We start from the raw sequence: 23326 nt of genomic DNA, 5'->3' as shown, positions 1-23326 counted from the left end.
GACGAGCTGAGAGAAGAAGGCTTCAGACGATCAAATTACTCCGAGCTATGGGAGGATATTCAAACCAAAGGCAAAGAAGTTGAAAACTTTGAAAAAAATTTAGAAGAATGTATAACTAGAATAACCAATACAGAGAAGTGCTTAAAGGAGCTGATGGAGCTGAAAACCAAGGCTCGAGAACTACATGAAGAATGCAGAAGCCTCAGGAGGCAATGGGATCAAATGGAAGAAAGGGTATCAGCCCTGGAAGATGAAATGAATGAAATGAAGCGAGAAGGGAAGTTTAGAGAAAAAGGAATAAAAAGAAATGAGCAAAGCCTCCAAGAAATGTGGGATTATGTGAAAAGACCAAATCTATGTCTGATTGGTGTACCTGAAAGTGATGGGGAGAATGGAACCAAGTTGGAAAACACTCTGCAGGATATTATCCAGGAGAACTTCCCCAATCTAGCAAGGCAGGCCAACATTCAGATTCAGGAAATACAGAGAATGCCACAAAGATACTCCTCGAGAAGAGCAACTCCAAGACACATAATTGTCAGATTCACCAAAGTTGAAATGAAGGAAAAAATGTTAAGGGCAGCCAGAGAGAAAGGTCGGGTTACCATCAAAGGGAAGCCCATCAGACTAACAGCGGATCTCTCAGCAGAAACCCTACAAGCCAGAAGAGAGTGGGGGCCAATATTCAACATTCTTAAAGAAAAGAATTTTCAACCCAGAATTTCATATCCTGCCAAACTAAGCTTCATAAGTGAAGGAGAAATAAAATACTTTACAGATAAGCAAATGCTGAGAGATTTTGTCACCACCAGGCCTGCCCTAAAAGAGCTCCTGAAGGAAGTGCTAAACATGGAAAGGCACAACCGGTACCAGCCACTGCAAAATCATGCCAAAATGTAAAGACCATTGAGACTAGGAAGAGACTGCATCAACTAACGAGCAAAATAACCAGCTAACATCATAATGACAGGATCAGATTCACACATAACAATATTAACTTTAAATGTAAATGGACTAAATGCTCCAATTAAAACACACAGACTGGCAAATTGGATAAAGACTCAAGACCCATCAGTGTGCTGTATTCAGGAAACCGATCTCACGTGCACAGACACACATAGGCTCAAAATAAAAGGATGGAGGAAGATCTACCAAGCAAATGGAAAACAAAAAAAGGCAGGGGTTGCAATCCTAGTCTCTGATAAAACAGACTTTAAACCAACAAAGATCAAAAGAGACAAAGAAGGCCATTACATAGTGGTAAAGGGATTAATTCAACAAGAAGAGCTAACTATCCTAAATATATATGCACCCAATACAGGAGCACCCAGATTCATAAAGCAAGTCCTGAGTGACCTACAAAGAGACTTAGACTCCCACACATTAATAACGGGAGACTTTAACACCCCACTGTCAACATTAGACAGATCGACGAGACAGAAAGTCAACAAGGATACCCAGGAATTGAACTCAGCTCTGCACCAAGCGGACCTAATAGACATCTACAGAACTCTCCACCCCAAATCAACAGAATATACATTTTTTTCAGCACCACACCACACCTATTCCAAAATTGACCATATACTTGGAAGTAAAGCTCTCTTCAATAAATGTAAAAGAACAGAAATTATAACAAACTATCTCTCAGATCACAGTGCAATCAAGCTAGAACTCAGGATTAAGAATCTCACTCAAAACCACTCAACTACCTGGAAACTGAACAACCTGCTCCTGAATGACTACTGGGTACATAATGAAATGAAGGCAGAAATAAAGATGTTCTTTGAAACCAATGAGAACCAAGACACAACATACCAGAATCTCTGGGAGGCATTCAAAGCAGTGTGTAGAGGGAAATTTATAGCATTAAATGCCCACAAGAGAAAGCAGGAAAGATCCAAAATTGACACCCTAACATCACAATTCAAAGAACTAGAAAAGCAAGAGCAAACACATTGAAAAGCTAGCAGAAGGCAAGAAATAACTAAAATCAGAGCAGAACTGAAGGAAATAGCGACACAAAAAACGCTTCAAAAAATGAATGAATCCAGGAGCTGGTTTTTTGAAAGGATCAACAAAATTGATACACCGCTAGCAAGATTAATAAAGAAAAAAAGAGAGAAGAATCAAATAGATGCAATAAAAAATGATAAAGGGGATATCACCACCAATCCCACAGAAATACAAACTACCATCAGAGAATACTACAAACACCTCTATGCAAATAAACTAGAAAATCTAGAAGAAATGGATAAATTCCTCAACACATACACCCTCCCAAGACTAAACCAGGAGGAAGTTGATTCTCTGAATACACCAATAACAGGAGCTGAAATTGTGGCAATAATCAATAGCTTACCAACCAAAAAAAGTCCAGGACCAGATGGGTTCACAGCCAAATTCTACCAGAGGTACAAGGAGGAACTGGTACCATTCCTTCTGAAACTATTCCAATCAATAGAAAAAGAGGGAATCCTCCCTAACTCATTTTAAGAGGCCAGCATCATCCTGATACCAAAGCCTGGCAGAGACACAACCAAAAAAGAGAATTTTAGGCCAATATCCTTGATGAACATTGATGCAAAAATCCTCAATAAAGTACTGGCAAACAGAATCCAGCAGCACATCAAAAAGCTTATCCACCATGATCAAGTGGGCTTCATCCCTGGGATGCAAGGCTGGTTCAATATACGCAAATCAATAAATGTAATCCAGCATATAAACAGAACCAAAGACAAAAACCACATGATTATCTCAATAGATGCAGAAAAGGCCTTTGACAAAATTCAACAACACTTCATGCTAAAAACTCTCAATAAATTACGTATTGATGGGACATATCTCAAAATAATAAGAGCTATCTATGACAAACCCACAGCCAATATACTGAATGGGCAAAAACTGGAAGCATTCCCTTTGAAAACTGGCACAAGACAGGGATGCCCTCTCTCACCACTTCTATTCAACATAGTGTTGGAAGTTCTGGCCAGGGCAATTAGGCAGGAGAAGGAAATAAAGGGTATTCAATTAGGAAAAGAGGAAGTCAAATTGTCTCTGTTTGCAGATGACATGATTGTATATCTAGAAAAGCCCACTGTCTCAGCCCAAAATCTCCTTAAGCTGATAAGCAACTTCAGCAAAGTCTCAGGATACAAAATCAATGTACAAAAATCACAAGCATTCTTATACATCAATAACAGACAAACAGAGAGCCAAATCATGAGTGAACTCCCATTCACAATTGCTTCAAAGAGAATAAAATACCTAGGAATCCAACTTACAAGGGATGTGAAGGACCTCTTCAAGGAGAACTACAAACCACTACTCAAGGAAATAAAAGAGGATACAAACAAATGGAAGAACATTCCATGCTCATGGGTAGGAAGAATCAATATTGTGAAAATGGCCATCCTTCCCAAGGTAATTTACAGATTCAATGCCATCCCCATCAAACTACCAATGACTTTCTTCACAGAATTGGAAAAAACTACTTTAAAGTTCACATGGATCCAAAAAAGAGCCCGCATCGCCAAGTCAATCCCAAGCCAAAAGAACAAAGCTGGAGGCATCACACTACCTGACTTCAAACTATACTACAAGGCTACAGTAACCAAAACAGCATGTTACTGGTACCAAAACAGAGATATAGATCAATGGAACAGAACAGAGCCATCAGAAATAATGCCACATATCTACAACTATCTGATCTTTGACAAACCTGAGAAAAAGAAGCAATGGGGAAAGGATTCCCTATTTAATAAATGGTGCTGGGAAAACTGGCTAGCCATATGTAGAAACCTGAAACTGGATCCCTTCCTTACACCTTATACAAAAATCAATTCAAGATGGATTAAAGACTTAAATATTAGACCTAAAACCATAAAAACCCTAGAAGAAAACCTAGGCATTACCATTCAGGACATAGGCATGGGCAAGGACTTCATGTCTAAAACACCAAAAGCAATGGCAACAAAAGCCAAAATTGACAAATGGGATCTAATTAAACTAAAGAGCTTCTGCACAGCAAAGGAAACTACCATCAGAGTGAACAGGCAACCTACAAAATGGGAGAAAATTTTCGCAACCTACTCATCTGACAAAGGGCTAATATCCAGAATCTACAATGAACTCCGACAAATTAAAAAACAAACAACCCCATCAAAAAGTGGGCGAAGGACATGAACAGACACTTCTCAAAAGAAGACATTTATGCAGCCAAAAAACACATGAAAAAATGCTCACCATCACTGGCCATCAGAGAAATGCAAATCAAAACCACCATGAGATACCATCTCACACCAGTTAGAATGGCAATCATTAAAAAGTCAGGAAACAACAGGTGCTGGAGAGGATGTGGAGAAATAGGAACACTTTTACACTGTTGGTGGGACTGTAAACTAGTTCAACCCTTGTGGAAGTCAGTGTGGCGATTCCTCAGGGATCTAGAACTAGAAATTCCATTTGACCCAGCCATCCCATTACTGGGTATATACCCAAAGGACTATAAATCATGCTGCTATAAAGACACATGCACACGTATGTTTATTGTGGCATTATTCACAATAGCAAAGACTTGGAACCAACCCAAATGTCCAACAATGATAGACTGGATTAAGAAAATGTGGCACATATACACCATGGAATACTATGCAGCCATAAAAAATGATGAGTTCATGTCCTTTGTAGGGACATGGATGAAATTGGAAATCATCATTCTTAGTAAACTATCGCAAGAACAAAAAACCAAACACCGCATATTCTCACTCATAGGTGGGAATTGAACAATGAGAACACATGGTCACAGGAAGGGGAACATCACACTTCAGGGACTGTTGTGGGGTAGGGGGAGGGGGGAGGGACAGCATTGGGAGATATACCTAATGCTAGATGAGGAGTTAGTGGGTGCAGCGCACCAGCATGGCACATGTATACATATGTAACTTACCTGCACGTTGTGCACATGTACCATAAAACCTAAAGTATTATAATAATAATAATAAAATTGAAAAGATAAATAAATAAAATAAAATTCCCCCCAAAAAAAACAAAAAAAAAAACCAAAAACAAAACAAAAAAAAAACTGGATGGTCACTAGGAATATGTGTAAAATATACACACATATGCATGGTGCCTAAAATATATGACGCCATCGAAAGCTTTAAAGGAGAAAGGGAAGATGCACTATTTAAAAAATGTAAATTCTCTGCAGATGATAAATTAATGCAATTTTGAGCCAAAGCTCAATAGGACATTTTGTGGAATGTAAAAAATTGATTCTAAAAGTTACTGAAAATGATCATAATATGCAGGGTATGTGGCAGGTTGTCATTTCAGGTTTCAGGGCATATTTTAAAGCTGTAATGGTTGAAGTTGAGTAAGGTATAGAAAGTGCATCATCCAAATGGAAATCATAGAAAGAAATTCATGTACAGTTCAAAGCAGATTACAGAAATAATAAATTTAGTAAAAATGAGTAAGTTGCAGAATAATACAAATACTAAGGTAGCATTTATGTAATGTAGAAATAAAAATGATAACAAGTATCTTTTTATTTTTCATGCTTCTGTGTGTGTAAGCATATATATTTAGATTGGGAAGGTTGTTTTTACAAAGTGGGCAGTAAAATAAAACTAATAATTGGGGATAAAATGTCCTTAACTTTATCTGTACTGTCTTCTATTAAAAAAAACTTTTAAAAATTAAAAAAAAAATTCACCAATAATTGTTATGCAATCTTATTTCTTCCATGTTTGTTGTGTAGATTAGATTTTGATTAAAGTACATAATGACTCACAATATTTTTCTGAAATATCCTCATTCTGATTCTAATATTAAGTCATACCACATTTTAATCCTAAATGTATCAATTTTACTAAATCTCCAGTTTCATGGGGATAAAACTGTATTCCCTTATGGGTACAAAACTGAGTGATGATTTGATTCATTTTCCCATAAAATACAAGATTTTTAGCCAATACTTCTTATTAGAAGTTTATTTTATATCTTCTTTTGACTTTTGGTCTATTTATAATGTGCCATATAATCACATTTTTCAATGCTCTAATTGCAGTTTTAAAATAAACACATATTTATTATTTTCCTTTGCCATTAAAAAATCATCTTAACTCTCTTATTGGTGTCACTTTTATAAAAAAGAGTATATTTTGCAGACATTTAAAAGATTAAAATTTACATTGAACATTAAATTCAGGCCAGTGCCATAAAAAGGACATATTACATCAAGAGCCATTCTCCTGATAACAGATAACAGGGGGAGAATTAGCATCACCATGCAATACTGTTCTCACACTAGAAAAGATCATAAAAGCAATAGCACTGATTCCTATAAGCCAGTATTTCAGCAAAGATATTTTAGATTACCCATCAAAACCTGTATCAATTAATGTCACATATTATTATAGTGAAGGCTCTTTGATGATGCATGTTAACAAACATGGTTCCTTGATACTGTAGTTTAATTTTATTCATGGAAAAATGTAATTCATGGAAAAGGGCAAAATAAAGCTAAAGGTTGGCTTCAGAAGACCCAGACTCAAAAGGCTTGGTTCTACCCTTCACTGGTGTAGAACTAGTAAGATTTTGAAACTCAGAGTCCTCAAACATAAGAAAGGGACAGTGAGCTCTATCCTGCACAGCTGAGAGGATTGTCTATCAAAGGATTAATGGTAGTAAAAGGAATGTACACATCATAAAATACTGTTACTCTAATATAAGAGATTATAGAAAATCTATAAGAAATAAATTTCTTTTTCGTATGACAGAATTCCACACAGTATGTTATGCAAAGGTGCTTTCTGAGGGGAGTGGGAAAACACAGGTAAATCATATTTCTGAAGTTGTGTAGTGTACGTGTATGATATATTCAATGTATGGTGGCATACTGATGTCTCTGATATGCTAATTTTTCATTTTACTTAACTTTATTTAAATCATTTCACAAAAAGAGTTTGTCTCAGCTAACTCATTTCTAGTGGATTTTTAAAATTTCCTTTGTATTTCTCTTTTCATATTAAACAAATTTATTAAAAGAAATTGACTTCAATCACAGGGATCTCTAGGAGCTGGCTTGCATTATTGGCGTCCATTGGTCTCCAACTGATTTTTTAAAAGCATTTTAAAAATAGCTTACGTAAGAGGATATTATTCAGCTATTAAAGGAACAATTAACAGCTCATGAGGTACAATGAAGTACATAATGCAATGCAGATAAACCATGAAAACACTATGTTAAGCGAAAGAACTCAACACAAAAGGTCACATATTGTATGATTCCATTCATGCAAAATGTTCAGAATAAATAAAACCATAGAAATAGAGAACAGGCTAGTGGCTACCAGGGTTTAGGGGAATGGTGAGTGATTGCTTAATGGGCAGGGGGTTCCATTTTAGGATGATAGAAATTTTGGGGGAACTGGATGCTGTGATGGTTCCAAAATATTTTGAATGTGCTAAATGTCACTGAATTGTACACTCTAAAAGATTAACATTACCTCAATTTTTTAAAAGGCTTATTAAGATACAATTCAATGAAATTCACCCTTTTAAAATGTACAATTCCGTTGATCTTTACTATATGTAAAGATATGTTGAATCTCATCACAATCTAATGTTAGAATATTTTTATCATTCCCAAAAGAAACTCTTTTTTTTTTTTTTGAGAAGGAGTCTCACTCTGTCGCCCAGGCTGGAGTGCAGTGGCGCATCTCGGCTTACCGCAAGCTCCGCCTCCCGGGTTCATGCCATTCTCCTGCCTCAGCCTCCGGAGTAGCTGGGACTACAGGCACCCGCCACCACGCCTGGCTAATTTTTTGTATTTTTTTAGTAGAGACGGGGTTTCACCGTGTTAGCCAGGATGGTCTCGATCTCCTGACCTTGTGATCCGCCCATCTTATGCATCAGCAATAATGTCCCTTACCCCATATCCCAAAGGTGGCAACCACTATGTTACTTGATGTCCACATGAATTGGCCTATTCTGGAGATTTCATATAAAAGCAATCATAAACATGTGGCCTTTTGTGACTGGCTTCTTTTATTTACCATAATGGTTTCAAGGTCTACACAAGTTTTGGCATATATTAGTAGTTCATCACTTTTTCACCCCAAAATTTTCTATTATAATGATATGCACATATTTTTTAAAAGTTTCTTCACTCATTGATGTAAATTTGGTCTTTTTCCACATAATGGCTACTGTGAATAATACTGCTATAAACATTTGTATATAAGTTTGGCATTAATGTATATTTTCATTTCTTAGATGTGTATTTAGGAGTGGAATTCTGGGGTGATATGGTTTAATTGTGTCCTCACCCAAATCTCATCTTGAATTGTAGCTCCCATAATTCCCAACTGTTGTGGGAGGGACCTGGTGGGAGATAACTGAATCATGGGGGCAGTTTCCCCCATACTGTTCTCATGGTAGTAACTCTCACAAGAGCTGATGGTTTTAGAAGGGGTTTCCATTTTCACTTGGCTCTCATTCTCTGTTGCCTGCTGCCATGTATGATGTGTCTTGCTTCAACTTTGCCCTCTGCCATGATTGTGAGGTCTCCCTAGTCACATGGAACCATAAGTTTATTAAATCTCTTTCTTTTATAAATTACCCAGTCTCAGGCATGTCTTTATTAGCAGCTTAAGAACAGACTAATAAAGTAAATTGATACTGGTAGAGTGGGGTGCTGTTGTAAAGATACCCGAAAATGTGGAAACGATTTTGAAACTGGGTAACAGGTAGAGATTGGAACAGTTTGGAGGGCTCAGAAGAAGACAGGAAAATGTGGAAAAGTTTGGAACTTCTAGAGACTAGTTGAACGGCTTTGACCAAAATGCTGAGAGTGATATGGACAATAAAATCCAGGCTAAGGTGGTCTCAGATGGAGATAAAGAACTTGTTGGGAACTGGAGAAAAGGTGACTGTTGCTATATTTTAGCAGAGACTGGCAACATTTTGCCCCTGCCCTAGAGGACTGTGGAACTTTGAGCTTGAGGAAGATGATTTAGGGTATCAGCAAAGCATTCAAGAGGTGACTTGGGTGCTGTTAAAAGCATTCAGTTTTAAAAGGAAAACAGAGCATAACAATTCAAAAAATTTGCATTCTGATGATGTGACAGAAAAGAACAACTGCACACACTCAACACTAGCCCATGAAAGTAGCTGGGATCCTGCAAAGCCACAGGGGTGGAGCTGCCCAAGATATGGGAACCCACCTCTTGTATCAGTGTGACCTGGATGTGAGACATGGAGTTAAAGGAGATCATTTTGAAGCTTTAAGATTTGACTGCCCAGCTGCATTTTGGACTTGCATGGGGCCTTTAGCCCCTTGGTTTTGGCCAATTTCTCCCACTTGGAACAGCTGTATTTACCTAATGCCTGTACCCTGATTGTATCAAGGAAGTAAGAAATTTGCTTTTGATTTTACAGGCTCACAGGTGGATGCAACTTGCCTTGTCTCAGATGAGACTTTGGACTGTGGACTTTTGCGTTAATGCTGAAATGAGTTAAGACTTTGGGAGATTGTTGGGAAGACATGATTGGTTTTGAAAAGTGAGGACATGAGATTTGGGAGGGACCAGGAGTGAAATGGTATGGTTTGGCTGTGTCCCCACCTAAATTGTATCTTGAATTGTAGCTCCCATAATTCCCATGTGTTGTGGGAGGGGCCCAGTGTGAGATAATTGAATCATGGGGCGGTTTCTCCCATGTTGTTGTCATGGTAGTGAGTAAGTCTCATGAGATCTGATGGTTTCATAAGGGGTTTCTCCTTTCACTTGGCTCTCATTCTCTCTTGTCTGCCACCATGTAAGACATGTCTTGCTTCCCCTTCACCCTCCACCACGATTTTGAGGCTTCCCCAACCATGTGGAACTGTGAGTCCATTAAACTTCTTTCCTTTATAAATTATCTAGTCTCAGGTATGTCTTTATTAGGAGTGTGAGAACAGACTAATACATGGGGCAAATGTAACATTGTGGTTAATATTGGAGGAATTGCCAAACTGTTTTACAAAGTGTCTTCATCTTACAATCCCAAGAGAAATGTATGAGTTCCAACTTCTCTACATCCATACCAATGCTTAATACTTTCTTTTATATTTTAATCATGTTAGTGGGGATGGAGTAGTATGCCATTGTGGTTTTTATTTGGAATTGCTTAATGACAATAATGTTGGACATTTTTATGTGCTTATTGGCTATTTTTATATCTTCTCTGAAAATGTATCTATTCGGCTAGTATACTCACTTTTGAAATTGGGTTAATTGTCTTCTTGTTACCGAGGTTTACAAGTTATTCATATTCTGGACATGAGACCCTTATTAGATATATGATTTGCAAGTACTGTGTTCCATTTCAAGGGCTGCATTTTTGCCTTATTGATTCTATTCTTTGAAGCTCAAAATATTTTAATTTTTATAAGGTCCAAATTATTCAATTTTTTCTTTGTCTCTTGTACTGTCAGTGTTATGTGTAAAAACACATGGCTTAACCTGTGATTATGAAGATTCTTAAGTTTTTCTTCTAAAAGTCTTATAGTTTTAATTATTACCTTTATATCCTTGATTCATGTTTGGTAATTTTTTGTGTATGGTGTAAATTAGGGGTCTACCTTCATTATTTAGCATCTTGATATTTAGCTCTCCAAGCATAATTTGTTGAAAAGAGTTTTCTTTCCACCACTGAATTGTCTTGGCAACCTTGTCTAAAACCAATAAAGCATCAAGTTAAAACATTATTTCTGGACTCAATCTGTTCCATTGATCTATCTCTCTATATATTTACGCAATATCACACTGTCATGTTACTATAGGTTTGTAGTAAGTTTTGAAATAGAGAAGTATGAGTCCTTCAACTTTATCATTTGTTTTCAATAAATTGTGGCTGTTTTGCATCTCCTAAATTTCTATATGAATTTTAGGATCAATTTATTAACTTCTGCAAAAAAAGACAATTGACATTTCTGTTAGGGATTGTGTTGAATCTGTAGATCAATATAAATAGTATTGCTATCTTATCAATATTAATTATGTAGATCTATGAACATTGAATTACTTTCTATTTATTTATTTAGTTTCTTTCAACAATGTTTTATAGTTTTCAATGTACAAGTCTTGCACTTGATTTGTAAAATTTATTCCTAAGCAGGTTATATTTTTGATGTTATTGGCAAATTGAATTGAATTTCTTAATTTCATTTTTATAAATTCATTTTTATTCTGAACTGTTCATTGCTTGTGCTCTAAATTCTCCTTTAAGTACTTGATAGACTTCATTATGAATCCATGTGGGTCAGGGATTTTCTTTCTGAGAATATTTTAAGTTACCAATTTAATACATTAATTTATTTTAGTTATCTTTCTTCACGTTATCCTTCTTTTGAGTCAATTATGATAGTTTGTATCTGAACTTGTTCATTATATCTAAGTTATATGAGTTTCTATAATACAGCATGTGTTAGGTCATTCATGCATTGCTATAAGGAAACACATGGGACTGGGTCATTTATAAAGAAAAGAGGTTTAATTGGCTCATGGCTCTGCAGGCTGCATGAGCATGGCGGGTGCTGGTATCTGCTCAGCTCCTGGGGAAGGCTCAAGGAGATTTTACTCATAGTAGAAGGTAAAATGGAAGCAGACGCATCAAATGGAGAGAGAAGGAGCAGGAGAGAGAATAAGGGGAGGTGCCATACACATTTAAACAAACAGATCTTGTGAGAACTCACTCACTATCATGAGGACAGTACCAAGTCACAAGGGACCCACCCCCAAGAACCAGAAACCTTGCACCAGGCCAAATCTCCAACACTAGGGATTATATCTCAACATGAGATTTCGAGGGGATGTCCAAATTATATATTCTGCCCCTGGCCCCAAAATCTCATATTCTTCTCACATTCCAAAATACAATTATCCCATCTCAATAGTCCCCAAAAGTCTTAACTTGCTCCATCATTAACTCAAAAGTCCCAAGTCTAAGGTCTTATCTGAGTTTGAATCCATGTTCCTCCCACCTATGAGCCTATAAAATCAAAACATACTATTTACTTCCAAGATACAATGGGGAAACAGGCATTGGAAAAACATTCTCATTCCAAAAGGGATAAATTGACCAAAAGAAAGAGGCTATAGGCCTCAAGCAAATCTGAAGCCCAGCAAGGCTTAAGTCCTAAAGCTCAAAATTAACTTCCTTTGACTCTGTGTCCCAAATCTGGAGCACACTGGTACAAGTGGTGGGCTCCCAAGGCCTTGAATAGCTCTGCCCCCATGTCTCTGCAGGGTATGGCCCTTGAGGTTGCTCTCAGGGGTAGGAGTTGAGTAGCTGCAGCTTTTCCAGGTGCAGAGTGCAAGCTGCCAGTAGATCTACCACGCTGGGGTCTAGAGCACAGTGGTGCCCTTCCCATAGGTCAAACTAGGTAGTGCCTTTTTGGGGACTCTGTGTAGGACCTTCAATCCCACATTTGCCTTTTGCATAACCCTAGTAGATGTTCTCTGTGAGGGCTCCACTCCTGTAGCAGGCTTCTGCCTGGGCATCCAGGTTTCCTCATACACCCATTGAAATCTTGGCAGAGGCTGCCAAGCCTTCTTCACTGTTGCGGTCTACATGCCCACAGGCTTAACACTACATGGAAACCACCAAAGCTTATGGCTTGTACCCTCCAGAGGGGCATCCCAAGCTATATATGGGCCCCTTTCAGCTGCAGCTGGAGTGGCTGGCATGTAGGGAGCAGCATCCTGAGGCTATGCAGGGCAGCAGGGTTCTGTACCAGGCCCACAAAACCATTGTTTCATCCTTAGCCTCTGGGCCTATCATAGGAGTGTCTACCTTGGAGATCTCTGAAATGCCTTTGAAGCCTTTTTCCCACTGTCTTGGCTATCAGCACCTAGCTCTTTTTCAGTTGCACAAATATTTCTAACAAGTGGTTGCTCCACAGCCTTCTTGGATTCTTCCACCCAGAAAATCTTTTTTGTTCTTGTTGTTGCTGTCATATGGGTAGACTGCAAATTTTCCAAACTCTTATGCTCTGCTTTCCCTTTAAAGAGAACTTACAACTTTAAGTCATTTCTTTGCTCCCTTATCTGAACATAGGATGTTAGAAATAGCCAGACCATATCTTGATCACTTTGTTGCTTAGAAATTTCTTCTACAGATACTGTAAGTTGTCACTCATAAATTCAAACACCATTTATCTCCAACACCATTTATTAAAGAGACTGTCCTTTCTCTGTGGAGTGTTTTTAGCACCTTTGTCAAAAATCAAGTAAAGTGGGAAGAGCGCCTTATAAAACCATCAGATCCCATGAGAACTCACTCAGTATCATGAGAACTGCATGGGGGTGACTGCCCTCATGATTTAGTTACCTCCACCTGGTTTCTCCCTGAACACGTGGGGATTTGGGGGGATTATGGGCAATGCAATTCAAGATAAGATTTGGGTGGGGACACAAAGCCTTACCATATCAACATATCTGTTTTTATGCCATTGCCTTGTGTTTTTATTATAATCACTTTTCAGTGTATTTTGAAATCAGAGAGTGTGATGCCTCTAGCTTTGTTCTTTTTGTTCAAAATTGTTTTGGCCATTTGGGTTCTTTTGTGGTTCCATATGAATTTAAGAATTGTTTTTCTATTTCTGTGAAAAATGTCATGAAATTTTTGATAGTGAATGCACTGAATCTATAGATCACTTTGACTAGTATGAGCATTTTAACAATATTAATTTTTCCAACCCATGAGCATAGAAAGCACAGCTTTCTATTTATTACTATTTTTCTCAATCTCTTTTATCAATATTTTCTAGTTTACAGTTTACAGTTTGCAGGTCTTTCACTTACTTGATTAGATTTACACCTAAGTAATTTTTTATTGTTATTCGTAAATGGAATTGTTTGCTTATTTTCCTTTTTGAATATTTTATTAGTAGAGAAACACTACTAATTTTTGTATGTTTATTTTGTATCCTGCAATTTTACTGAATTCATTTATCTTGTCTGCCTTTAGTGTCAGGCCTTTATGCTGGCCTCATAAAATTAGTCTGGGAGTATACCCTCCTATTCAATTTTTGGAAGAGTGTCAGAATAATTGATATTAATTCTTTTTAAAATATTTGGTAAAATTCAGCAGTGAAGCCTTCCTTTCCCGGGTTCCTCTTGGATCTACTTTTTTTCTTGATCAGTCTACATAAAGACTAGATTTATACTAAATCTCAGCTAAAGATTTTATTTCTTCTATTATAAGAATAAATTATTTGAATTATGGTTAATTTATGTCTAGAAAAGATGCCCACTACATATTTCATGAGATTTAGCTACCATATTTTTAGTTGTTAAATAAAATATAAACCACAACAGAAAATAAAATCTATGCAGGTTAAAGAAACGTTAGAACTTTAGTGATATAAAAATATTTTCAGCATTAAAAGTAAATATAAAATTTAATGAAAATGAGGAATTATGGAGTTTTTGAGATACAATCTCATAAAAGTGGGTTACAGAATGAAATAAAGTGAAAGAAATAGAAGAGAAATAATACTGTAAGACAAAGGACTACACAAAGAAAACAGTAAAGGTGACATAGATATAAAAGAGAAAAACATTATTTTATAGAAATGAGTTTTAATATTAACATAAAGCTAGATAATACAAGTTTGATCTGGGATATTGTTACAGGTTAGTAACTAAACTGGAAATTCTTTTAGTTTTCATGAGCTTTAGGTTATCAATCATAAAAATGTCCCTTGTTCAGGCCATAAAAATGTGATCTAATGAAAAATTCTTCCATTTGACTTCAGTAAATTATATCTACATACACATGTATATAGAGAGATGACTACATGTAAAATATATTACATACAGTAATTTTAATATAAGTACTCATATATAGTAATATTAATATAGTCAGTAAATAATATAATAATATAGTAATCATTTTTTGTAGCATTTTAACTTAGACACACATAATGTGTTTTATTCACTACTTAGAAATATAATATTGTTTTCCTATTACTGTTTGATTATTTATAAAACCTGAATGAGCAAGAGGCTTAGTGAATAATGGTAAGTTTAGGAAGCTTTCTTAAATAATGAGGCCTTAAGAACTAGTGGCCAAAAAAGAGACCAGAAGGTACAAACAGCTGTGTGGAATTGCACCAGAGAAATGGAAGCCCCAGCAGCAGATTGAAAGTCAGCAGCCTGGTGATGAGCGGCTACTAGAGGGAACAGCTTAAATAACAGCAGAGGGAGGGAAACACATATATGAATAAAGAAAAAGGAGAGAGACAGACACCTAGTTGGCCCTTTTTATTAAATTGGATGAACAAAGAAATCTACAGAGGTCAGATATTTACTGAGTTGACTTCTTTGGTAGTGAAACAGATCTGAGCTGTTGGAACTAAATGCTTTAAAAACTTAGGGATTTTGACACAGGCAGGTGTAAACACAGAGACTCCTAATTTTTAAGTGTTGAAAGTACACCCTATTGAAATGCAAGTTGGAATGCCTGACACTTGTGAAAGATTGAAAATTCATATTTTAATCATCAATCATGTGAGTTAAGGTGCCATCAGAATTAAATGTTTGTTTCTAATTTTAATTTTAGAAAATGTTTGAAAAAAATAAATGTGTAATTACAAATATTAACAAATAAATAAACACTTATTGTGAGAGAATAAAACCAACTCAAATATATGCAGAAGAAAGAGTTAATTTTAGCCCTTTATCACCCCTCAATTTCACTCCCCTCCACTAAGGCAACAATTTTTAAAAATATGTATTTTTGGAATGTCCTTCTGGACCCACTTGTATAGTTTAAAAAGATATATGTTTATGTGTGTGTGTGTGTGTGTGTGTGTCTATGTGTATAAATTTAGATTTTTTCATAAATGTGGTACTAATATAATTTGCAATTATTCTATTTACTTTCATGTTTCTATATCAATATATATAAATCTAGCTCATTCTTTTTAATCACTGTCTAGAATTCTATAGAATAGATATATCAAAATATGTGTAGCCAATCTTCTATTCAAGGACATTTAGATTGTTCCCATATTTTTTACTGTTACAAATATGTTTTCAGTGATTTATAAAACAAATTAAGTTTTAATTACTATCCTCAATCTAATGGCAAAGCGATGTTGAATGTCTGTCCTTTATTCCCTTTCAAAATTATTTTATCCCCTTTAAAATTCCTTTGATTTATTTTTCATTACTTGATCACAGATTAAATGGAACTAGTTATGAGAGAAGACCATGGAGGGAAATCTCTGGAAATATGTAAATTTTTTCAATAGGCACATGTTCTTTAAAATTCCAGTTAAGTTTTAAATGTCATGGTCTTGATAAACCAGTTTGTACTAACAGTGACATAATACACAGCGAACAAGTTTAGAATTAGGCTGAAGTGTGTTTGAAACTCGACTCTAAGCAAGAATGCTGTGTGTGATATTTGTGTTGTGCCTCAGGGGTCCTCACCTGTGGAGAATAATAATAGCAATATCTTCCTTTATTTGTTTTTCTGAGGAACAAAAAGGGATGCTTCGACACAAAGAATATATTAAATTATATGCCTACCCCCGTAATTAAAATATAACAAGTCTATTAATATATCCACTAAATCCTTCATGAAGGGACCAAAAACTAAAATTGGGAAATTAAAATCTATCTAGAGAGGCTTTTTTCCCTATATCTGGGTTAGTATCTGACTTAGTCAAATAATCATGTTGACCATCTGCTGTCTTACCTATGAAAATCAACACTATATTGTTACTAAATGTGTATCTCAGATATTGGTTCCACAAGTGTGGTCCCTGCACTGGTGGCATCACCTGAGGTATTATAAATGAAATTGAGGCCTCATCCTATACCTACTGAACCAGAAATTCTGATGTTTAAACCCAACAATATGGGTCTCAATGTGATCACTGGGTAATTCTGGGTCATGCTCCAGGCAGAGAAACACTAGTATATATCTTAAACTCTAAGTACTAAAATGTGAGATGTTATTCATTTCACTACTTATAAACTTACAAATGAAATATATCCAAATAGTACATTTTTACCATGTCAACTGAAATTGTCAAGTGAAATTATAAGCATTATAATGATAAAGAACTCGAAACAGTGGCCTGCATTTTATCTCACCAAATTTATCCCACATTAGTCTATTACCTGTGCTGCCTTTCAACCAGGTTTCAGAAAAGACAGTCTTACTAAGTGTTTTCAGATGCTTATCATTTAGCTGAGAGGTTAAATCTGGAATTGTTTTCAGGAACTTCCACACAGTTTTGTGTTCATATGGCGTCCTGTGAATGGGTCTCAAAAAAAAAAAAAAATTACAAATTCAGAGACCATGGCATAAATGCAAAGAAACAAACAGATCCTTAATTTTTAAGTTTCCAAATTTGTATTTTGTTTAGTTAAGGGTTTTTAAAAAAGAACTGTGATGCTATTCTATTTTTTCTTACTAATCAACTTTAGGATCTGTCACCCTTCCAACATTAAGATGTGCTTTCACAATACTTGAAACTTTAGGAAATTACACAATGCCTTTTTAAACAGAAAATTTCTTTTTAAATAGAAAACTCAGTACTCCTATTGTAAAGTTGCATCTCTTATCCATAGTTATAATAATAATAAAGATCTCTTTTAGATATTAAAAAGATTAATGTTGTTTTCACAGTTTATTCTTAATTCTTTTAAGTACTGTTAAAGTTAGATCAAATGGAAATATACTTTAACACTTAAGGGTATAAATCGTTAAGTGAAAAGATACATATGTACTTTTAAATGAAACATGATTATCATATAATACATGGTATTTATTATTTATTTTTAATCATTAAAACTCTTTAATAAATGTAACACTAAATCAGGATATAAAATTCCTATCAATCTGATGTCTCAAAGGACTAACCTAGCTGTCATAAATACCATTTCAAAATACTCAGCAGTTGGCCAGGCATGGTGGCTCACACCTGTAATCCCAGCACTTTGGGAGGCTAAGGCGGGTGGATCATGAGGTCAGGAGATCGAGACTATCCTGGCCAGCATGGTGAAACCCTGCCTCTACTAAAAATACAACATACTCAGCAGTTTTCAAGCAAATTTTTAAAATTTCATGTGAAAAATCAATTTAGCATCATAAAGGGAATTTCAGATACCCATACCACACATATGGGTTTGACAGTAATAGTCCCAGTTTAGATATGACATAGTGTTGGCCCATCTGGTATCCATGTGTATGCACACAGGTTTATGTCTGTGTGTGTTTATTGAATGATATAAATTCTGTTTTTTGTTTTGGGTTGTAGCAAAAAATAAGTTTAAAAATACTAGCTTAGTATACAGTCTTGAGAAATAGTTTTGAGAAAACTGGCTCCCTACCTAATGTCATTTACAAATTTGTTCTTCAGATGCAATAAGAAATAATTTCTAGTAGAAATGGCAATGATATAACCAAAACCTAAAATATGTGCCATTGACTTAGCAGCCAAACAGGAGGTGGCAAGGAAATAATATCACAGGCCGTAAAGATAGACGTTTTTCTTTTTCCGTTTATTTTAGTGGCAATACAATTATTAGTTGCCTGCAATAATTTGTAAGGCAGATCAAGTGCCTAGAAAACTTGCTATTTCATAGAAAGTAGCTGGAAAGAGCCAGAAAGTTATTGTGTTTTGTTTGCTTAGTGCTGCTTGTTTGTAGCAACGTATTATTAACTGATTCAAGTTGATCAGTTTTCAAGTGTAAATGAAAGGGAATAGACAGGCTCTAGAAAAGTGGGACATGGTTATAAAAAGCCCAGTACTTCCTCATCTCATGTAGCAAGAAAAGACTTGAAAGTCTTCTCAGTTAAATAAAGGCGCTTAACCCTACGGCAAAGGTCTGATGAAATAGTTTGGCCTTCCCATCCAAGCCTACTTTTTTAGAAGGCCTTAAAGTAGCCTCCAGTGAGAGAGAGATGGGCACAAGGAATAAGCACAGAAATAAGAAACAACTTAAAAGCAATGTCTACAACATAACCTTGGCTTTGGCTGCTGCCTCATAGAAGATACTGAAAACAAATAGATACAAATTCTCTTATGTTTTTGAAGCATCTGTACCACTGAAGTACCTAATATTATACTCTAAAAAAAGTTTTGACTCATTGAACTTGCAAACCAAAAGAAATTGTGCCACACTCCTCACCCTTCAAAGGGAACATGATCTCCAGTGTTCTTACATTTGTCCACCAGGTAAAAAGATAAGAGAAAACCTCCCAGGCAGTGGAGCCAGGTGTTCCTCCCAAAAAACAGATCTAAGGTCTAATTTTTAAAACTTCCAGTACTGTTAGGGTGGAGGATTTTACAATACTAGCCCAGCAAAACAGCAATGTTGCTCTGAATCAATGACTATAATGTGTTTCCATTTCTTCCTTTTTTCTTAGTGTGAGTTTTTATTGTAATAGCCTATTCCTGGCTCTGCTACTGTGTATCGTGTTAAGGGGATAGCAACAAATAATCATATTTCTGGTTTTTATGTTAGCAGACCAGAAATATACATACTTATTCTTGATGGGGAGGACGGTATCTCCTCTAAAATTCTGGACTTTGAAATGCGTAACTAGTGAAACTTTGTATTTTTTCTTTTGGTGAAAGAGTTAATATACGTGTTGAAAAAGGGTATGCATAGTAGTTGGTAACTAGAAAGAGGCAAACTACAGAAGAGATGCTGGCTGTTCAAAAATGGGTTCCTTCTATCTCTAGTTACACAGCTAGAATGCATTTCAAAATCATTCTGTTGTCACCAGGTGACTGAATTCTAGCCAATGGGAAGTGAACTGACACAGAGATAAAGTGCAGCATATCAAATGGCCAAATTTTGTAAAAATTTCATTTAAATCTGAAAGAATGTGTATGTGCATTTGTTACGTACAAAAGTCATTTGTTTGTGTAAGTGTGTATATATATAAACACATACAATAAAAATGTATAATAGTATGTATGTACATCAGATATATTCATAATATAGATATACATGGATACATGTGTTTGTGCCTGTGTATACATATAAACAAGTGCTAACAAATTTATAACACTATGTGTCTGACATTCTTTCTGTAGATAAAATATATTATATCAGTATACTTCCTTTACCAAGTGTATTCCCATTCAACGAATAGAAAAACTCATGCATAGAATTGTTAAATAACTTACTCAAGATCTCATGTCTAGTCAGTGACAGAACTAAGTGGCAGGGTTCAGTTTGGCCTTGAATTGTATGTTTGAGAGTTTCAGCCCATGGTCAAAAATTTTTTGTGATTTTTCAGGTACAACCACAAGCAATTCTAATGGCTTTAGCTGGCAAGCCTCATGGGGGAAAGCTGCCCTCCCACACCAGACTGGCTACACAGCCAGTGCACTGCAGTCTCTGAAGGGAATTGCAGTCAAGAACTCAGCTTCCTGGCCAGCCACGGTCTCATGCTCATCTGCTTTTCTAGTCCAGGCCTTCCATTTGAAATTCTCCTTGTTGGAGGATCTTGAAAACACTTTCTGCATTCGGACTCATTCAGTACTCAGGCATTTTCCACTTCTAGCCTTTCCCCAGACCTCACCCCAACCCCTAGGTCTATAAAACTGCAAAAGTCTTTACTCAGAGCTCCCTCAACAGTGAGACAGCCATTATGTTAGTACTAATCTACCTGACCCGTAATTGGTGCATATGGTCATGGGGCAGGTGGATGTAACATGAGGTCAGTGCTACCTCCAGTTTGAGTTTCTTGCTTATTCCTTCACAGTAAGTGATTAAAGACTTGACTATTACTTGCATTTGGGCTTGTTGTTTTATCAGCTATTCTGATACTTGCTGCTCCACGTTCTGTCTCTCCAGCTCTTCTAAGTTCCTGACAATGTATTTTGCCGTGATCTACATTATAATTTATTACTGGTTATTATTCTTATCTTCTGTATCTTTCCTTGTATTGTATGTTTTCTATCAATTTGGTCTATATATTTCTGAGGTATTTGGATTAATACTGCAATTATGGATTTATCTATTGCTCCCCAGAATTCAATCAGTTACTGTGTTAAATTATTTTAAACTGATGTTATTTGATGAAAATAATCGTTACTTTTACCAGTACATAAAGTCTGTCTTCATTCCTTCTGAAATTTTTCCTTCAATTTTATCTTGTCAGCTACTGGGTTTGCATATTCCAGCTTCTCTTGGCCTATATATCTGCCTACATATATTTGTTATTACACTTTCAAAATGATGTATATTTTGTATTTTAAATGCTGAACTTCTATCAAACAAACTATGTTGGATGTCTGTTACCAATATTAAGTTTTTTCCCCTTTCTCTATTAAAAATACAAAAACTAGCTAGGTGTGGTGGCAGGCTCCTGTAAACCCAGCTACTCAGGAGGCTGAGGCAGGAGAATGGCTTGAACCTGGGAAACAGTGAGCCAAGATTGTGTCACTGCACTCCAGCCTGGGCGACAGAATGAGACTCCATCTCAAAAAATAAATAATTTTTTTAAAAATTAAGTTTTTCAACCTCTGAACATATCTGTTCATTTACTTGGACCATCTTTACCTTCAACAATGTTTTATTAGCGTATAAGTCTTGTACATTTTTCTTAAATTCATTTCTAAGTATTTTATGTCTTTGAGGGTATTCTAAATGGTTTTGTTTTCTGCATTTCATTTTTGGATTTTTCATTGATGGTGTGTAGATTTGATATTTGCATATTGATCTTGTATCCTGAAACATTGCTAAATGTGTTTATTATTTAAATTGAATCCACTAGATTCATTCAGATTTTTAATATGCAAAATCATATCATTTGCAAACAGAGATAGTTTTAGTTTTCTTTTCCAATCTGATGACTTTTACTTCTTTCTCATGAATGACTGTCTTAACTAGAACATTCACTATAACGTTATATACAAGTGGCCAGAGTAGATATCTTTGTATTTTCCTGCTATTCAACAGAAATCATTCAGTCTTTCTTCAGGTTAGCTGTGAGTTTTCCACTGATGCTGTTTATTAGATAAAGGAAGTTCTCTTCTGTTCTTATTATGTTGAGTACTTTTTTTCATCATGAATGGGTGTTGGATTTTGTCAATTTTTTCATGTTTATAAAGAAAATCATGTGTTTTTTTTATTCTAATAATATGGTATATTACATTTGTTGATTATTAGATGTTAGAGCGACCCTGCATTACTGGAATACATTCCATTTGGTCCTGATGGAATATTTTTTATATGTTTCTGGATTTAGTTTGCTACTATCTTGTTGAGAATATTTGCATCAATATTCATAAAGGACATTGGTTTGTAGTTCTGTTTTCTTGTGATCCCTTTATTTGGTTTTGGTATCAGGCTAGCTTCATAGAATGAGTTGGGATGTGTTTCTCCCTTTTCTATTTTTTGAAAGATATTGTGAAGAATTGTTTTTAGTTCCTTAAGAGTTTGGCAGAAATTACCAGTGAAACCATTTAGGACTGGCATTTGCTTTGTGAGAAGTGTTCTTTACTTAGCAATTTAATCTTTGTTATAGGTTACTTTGGAGTTCATTTTTATTCTTGAGTAAATTTTGGTAATTTGTTTATTTCTAGAAATGTTTCCTTTAATTCTAGGTTACATCATTGTTAGCATACAGTTTATTACAGGATTCCTGTATAATCTTTTTTATTTCTGCAGGATCATTAGAGATGTCCTCCATTTCATTACGCATTTTAGTCATTTGAGTCTTCTCTTTGTTTTTTTCTTAGTCAGCCTAGGTAAATTTTTCTATTTTTTTGATCTTTCTAAAGAACTAATTGTTTTTTCTTATTCATTTTTTATTCTCTATTTCATTTATTTCTTTTAGCACTTCAAATATGTTATGAAAATTCATTCCATTTTTGTGAGCATTCATTTCACAGCATGAGTTATTTTCTCTCGCTGCTTTCAGTATTCTATGTTTCTTCTAATTTGAACACTGACTGTGATGTTTTTAAGATTGGAGCTTTTTGTATTTCTACTACTCGGAGTTCACTGATTTCTTCTGTGAGTAGATTAACATTTTCCCTCAGGTTGGGAGGTTTTGAGCCATTCTTTCTTTAAATATTCTCTGCTCTTTTTTCTCTCCTATTCTTCTGGGATTCCCATTATCTTTGTGCTGGTACAACGGATGGTAGCCCACAGGTCTCTGAGACTGTATTCATATTTTGTATTGTTTTTATTTTTTTTATTTTAAAAACCATTTTATTGGGATATGACTGACATACAAAAAGCTGTACATATTTAAGGTAGACAACTTGATGAATTTGGAGGTAAGTATACACTCG

The 23326-nt window shown here is 35.5% G+C and overlaps 1 protein-coding gene across 4 annotated transcripts in view; it reads right to left on the bottom strand.

The window, feature by feature from the left end:
- Positions 1 to 23326, bottom strand: part of CNBD1 (cyclic nucleotide binding domain containing 1) — a 629195-nt gene that overhangs the window by 252925 nt on the left and 352944 nt on the right. For 3 of the 4 annotated variants that reach the window (XM_054498739.2, XM_054498741.2, XM_054498737.2), the window contains exon 5: positions 17184 to 17329. The exons of the other annotated variant lie outside the window; for it this stretch is intronic. In XM_054498739.2, the coding sequence (XP_054354714.2) occupies positions 17184 to 17329 (146 nt within the window). The remainder of the gene's footprint in view (positions 1 to 17183; positions 17330 to 23326) is intronic. 4 annotated transcript variants of the gene reach the window in all.

This window comes from Pongo pygmaeus, chromosome 7, assembly GCF_028885625.2.
Source record: "Pongo pygmaeus isolate AG05252 chromosome 7, NHGRI_mPonPyg2-v2.0_pri, whole genome shotgun sequence".
Classification (NCBI taxonomy): domain Eukaryota; kingdom Metazoa; phylum Chordata; class Mammalia; order Primates; family Hominidae; genus Pongo; species Pongo pygmaeus.
Note: the sequence above shows the minus strand (reverse complement) of the source record. Positions and strands in the feature narration are given on the sequence as shown.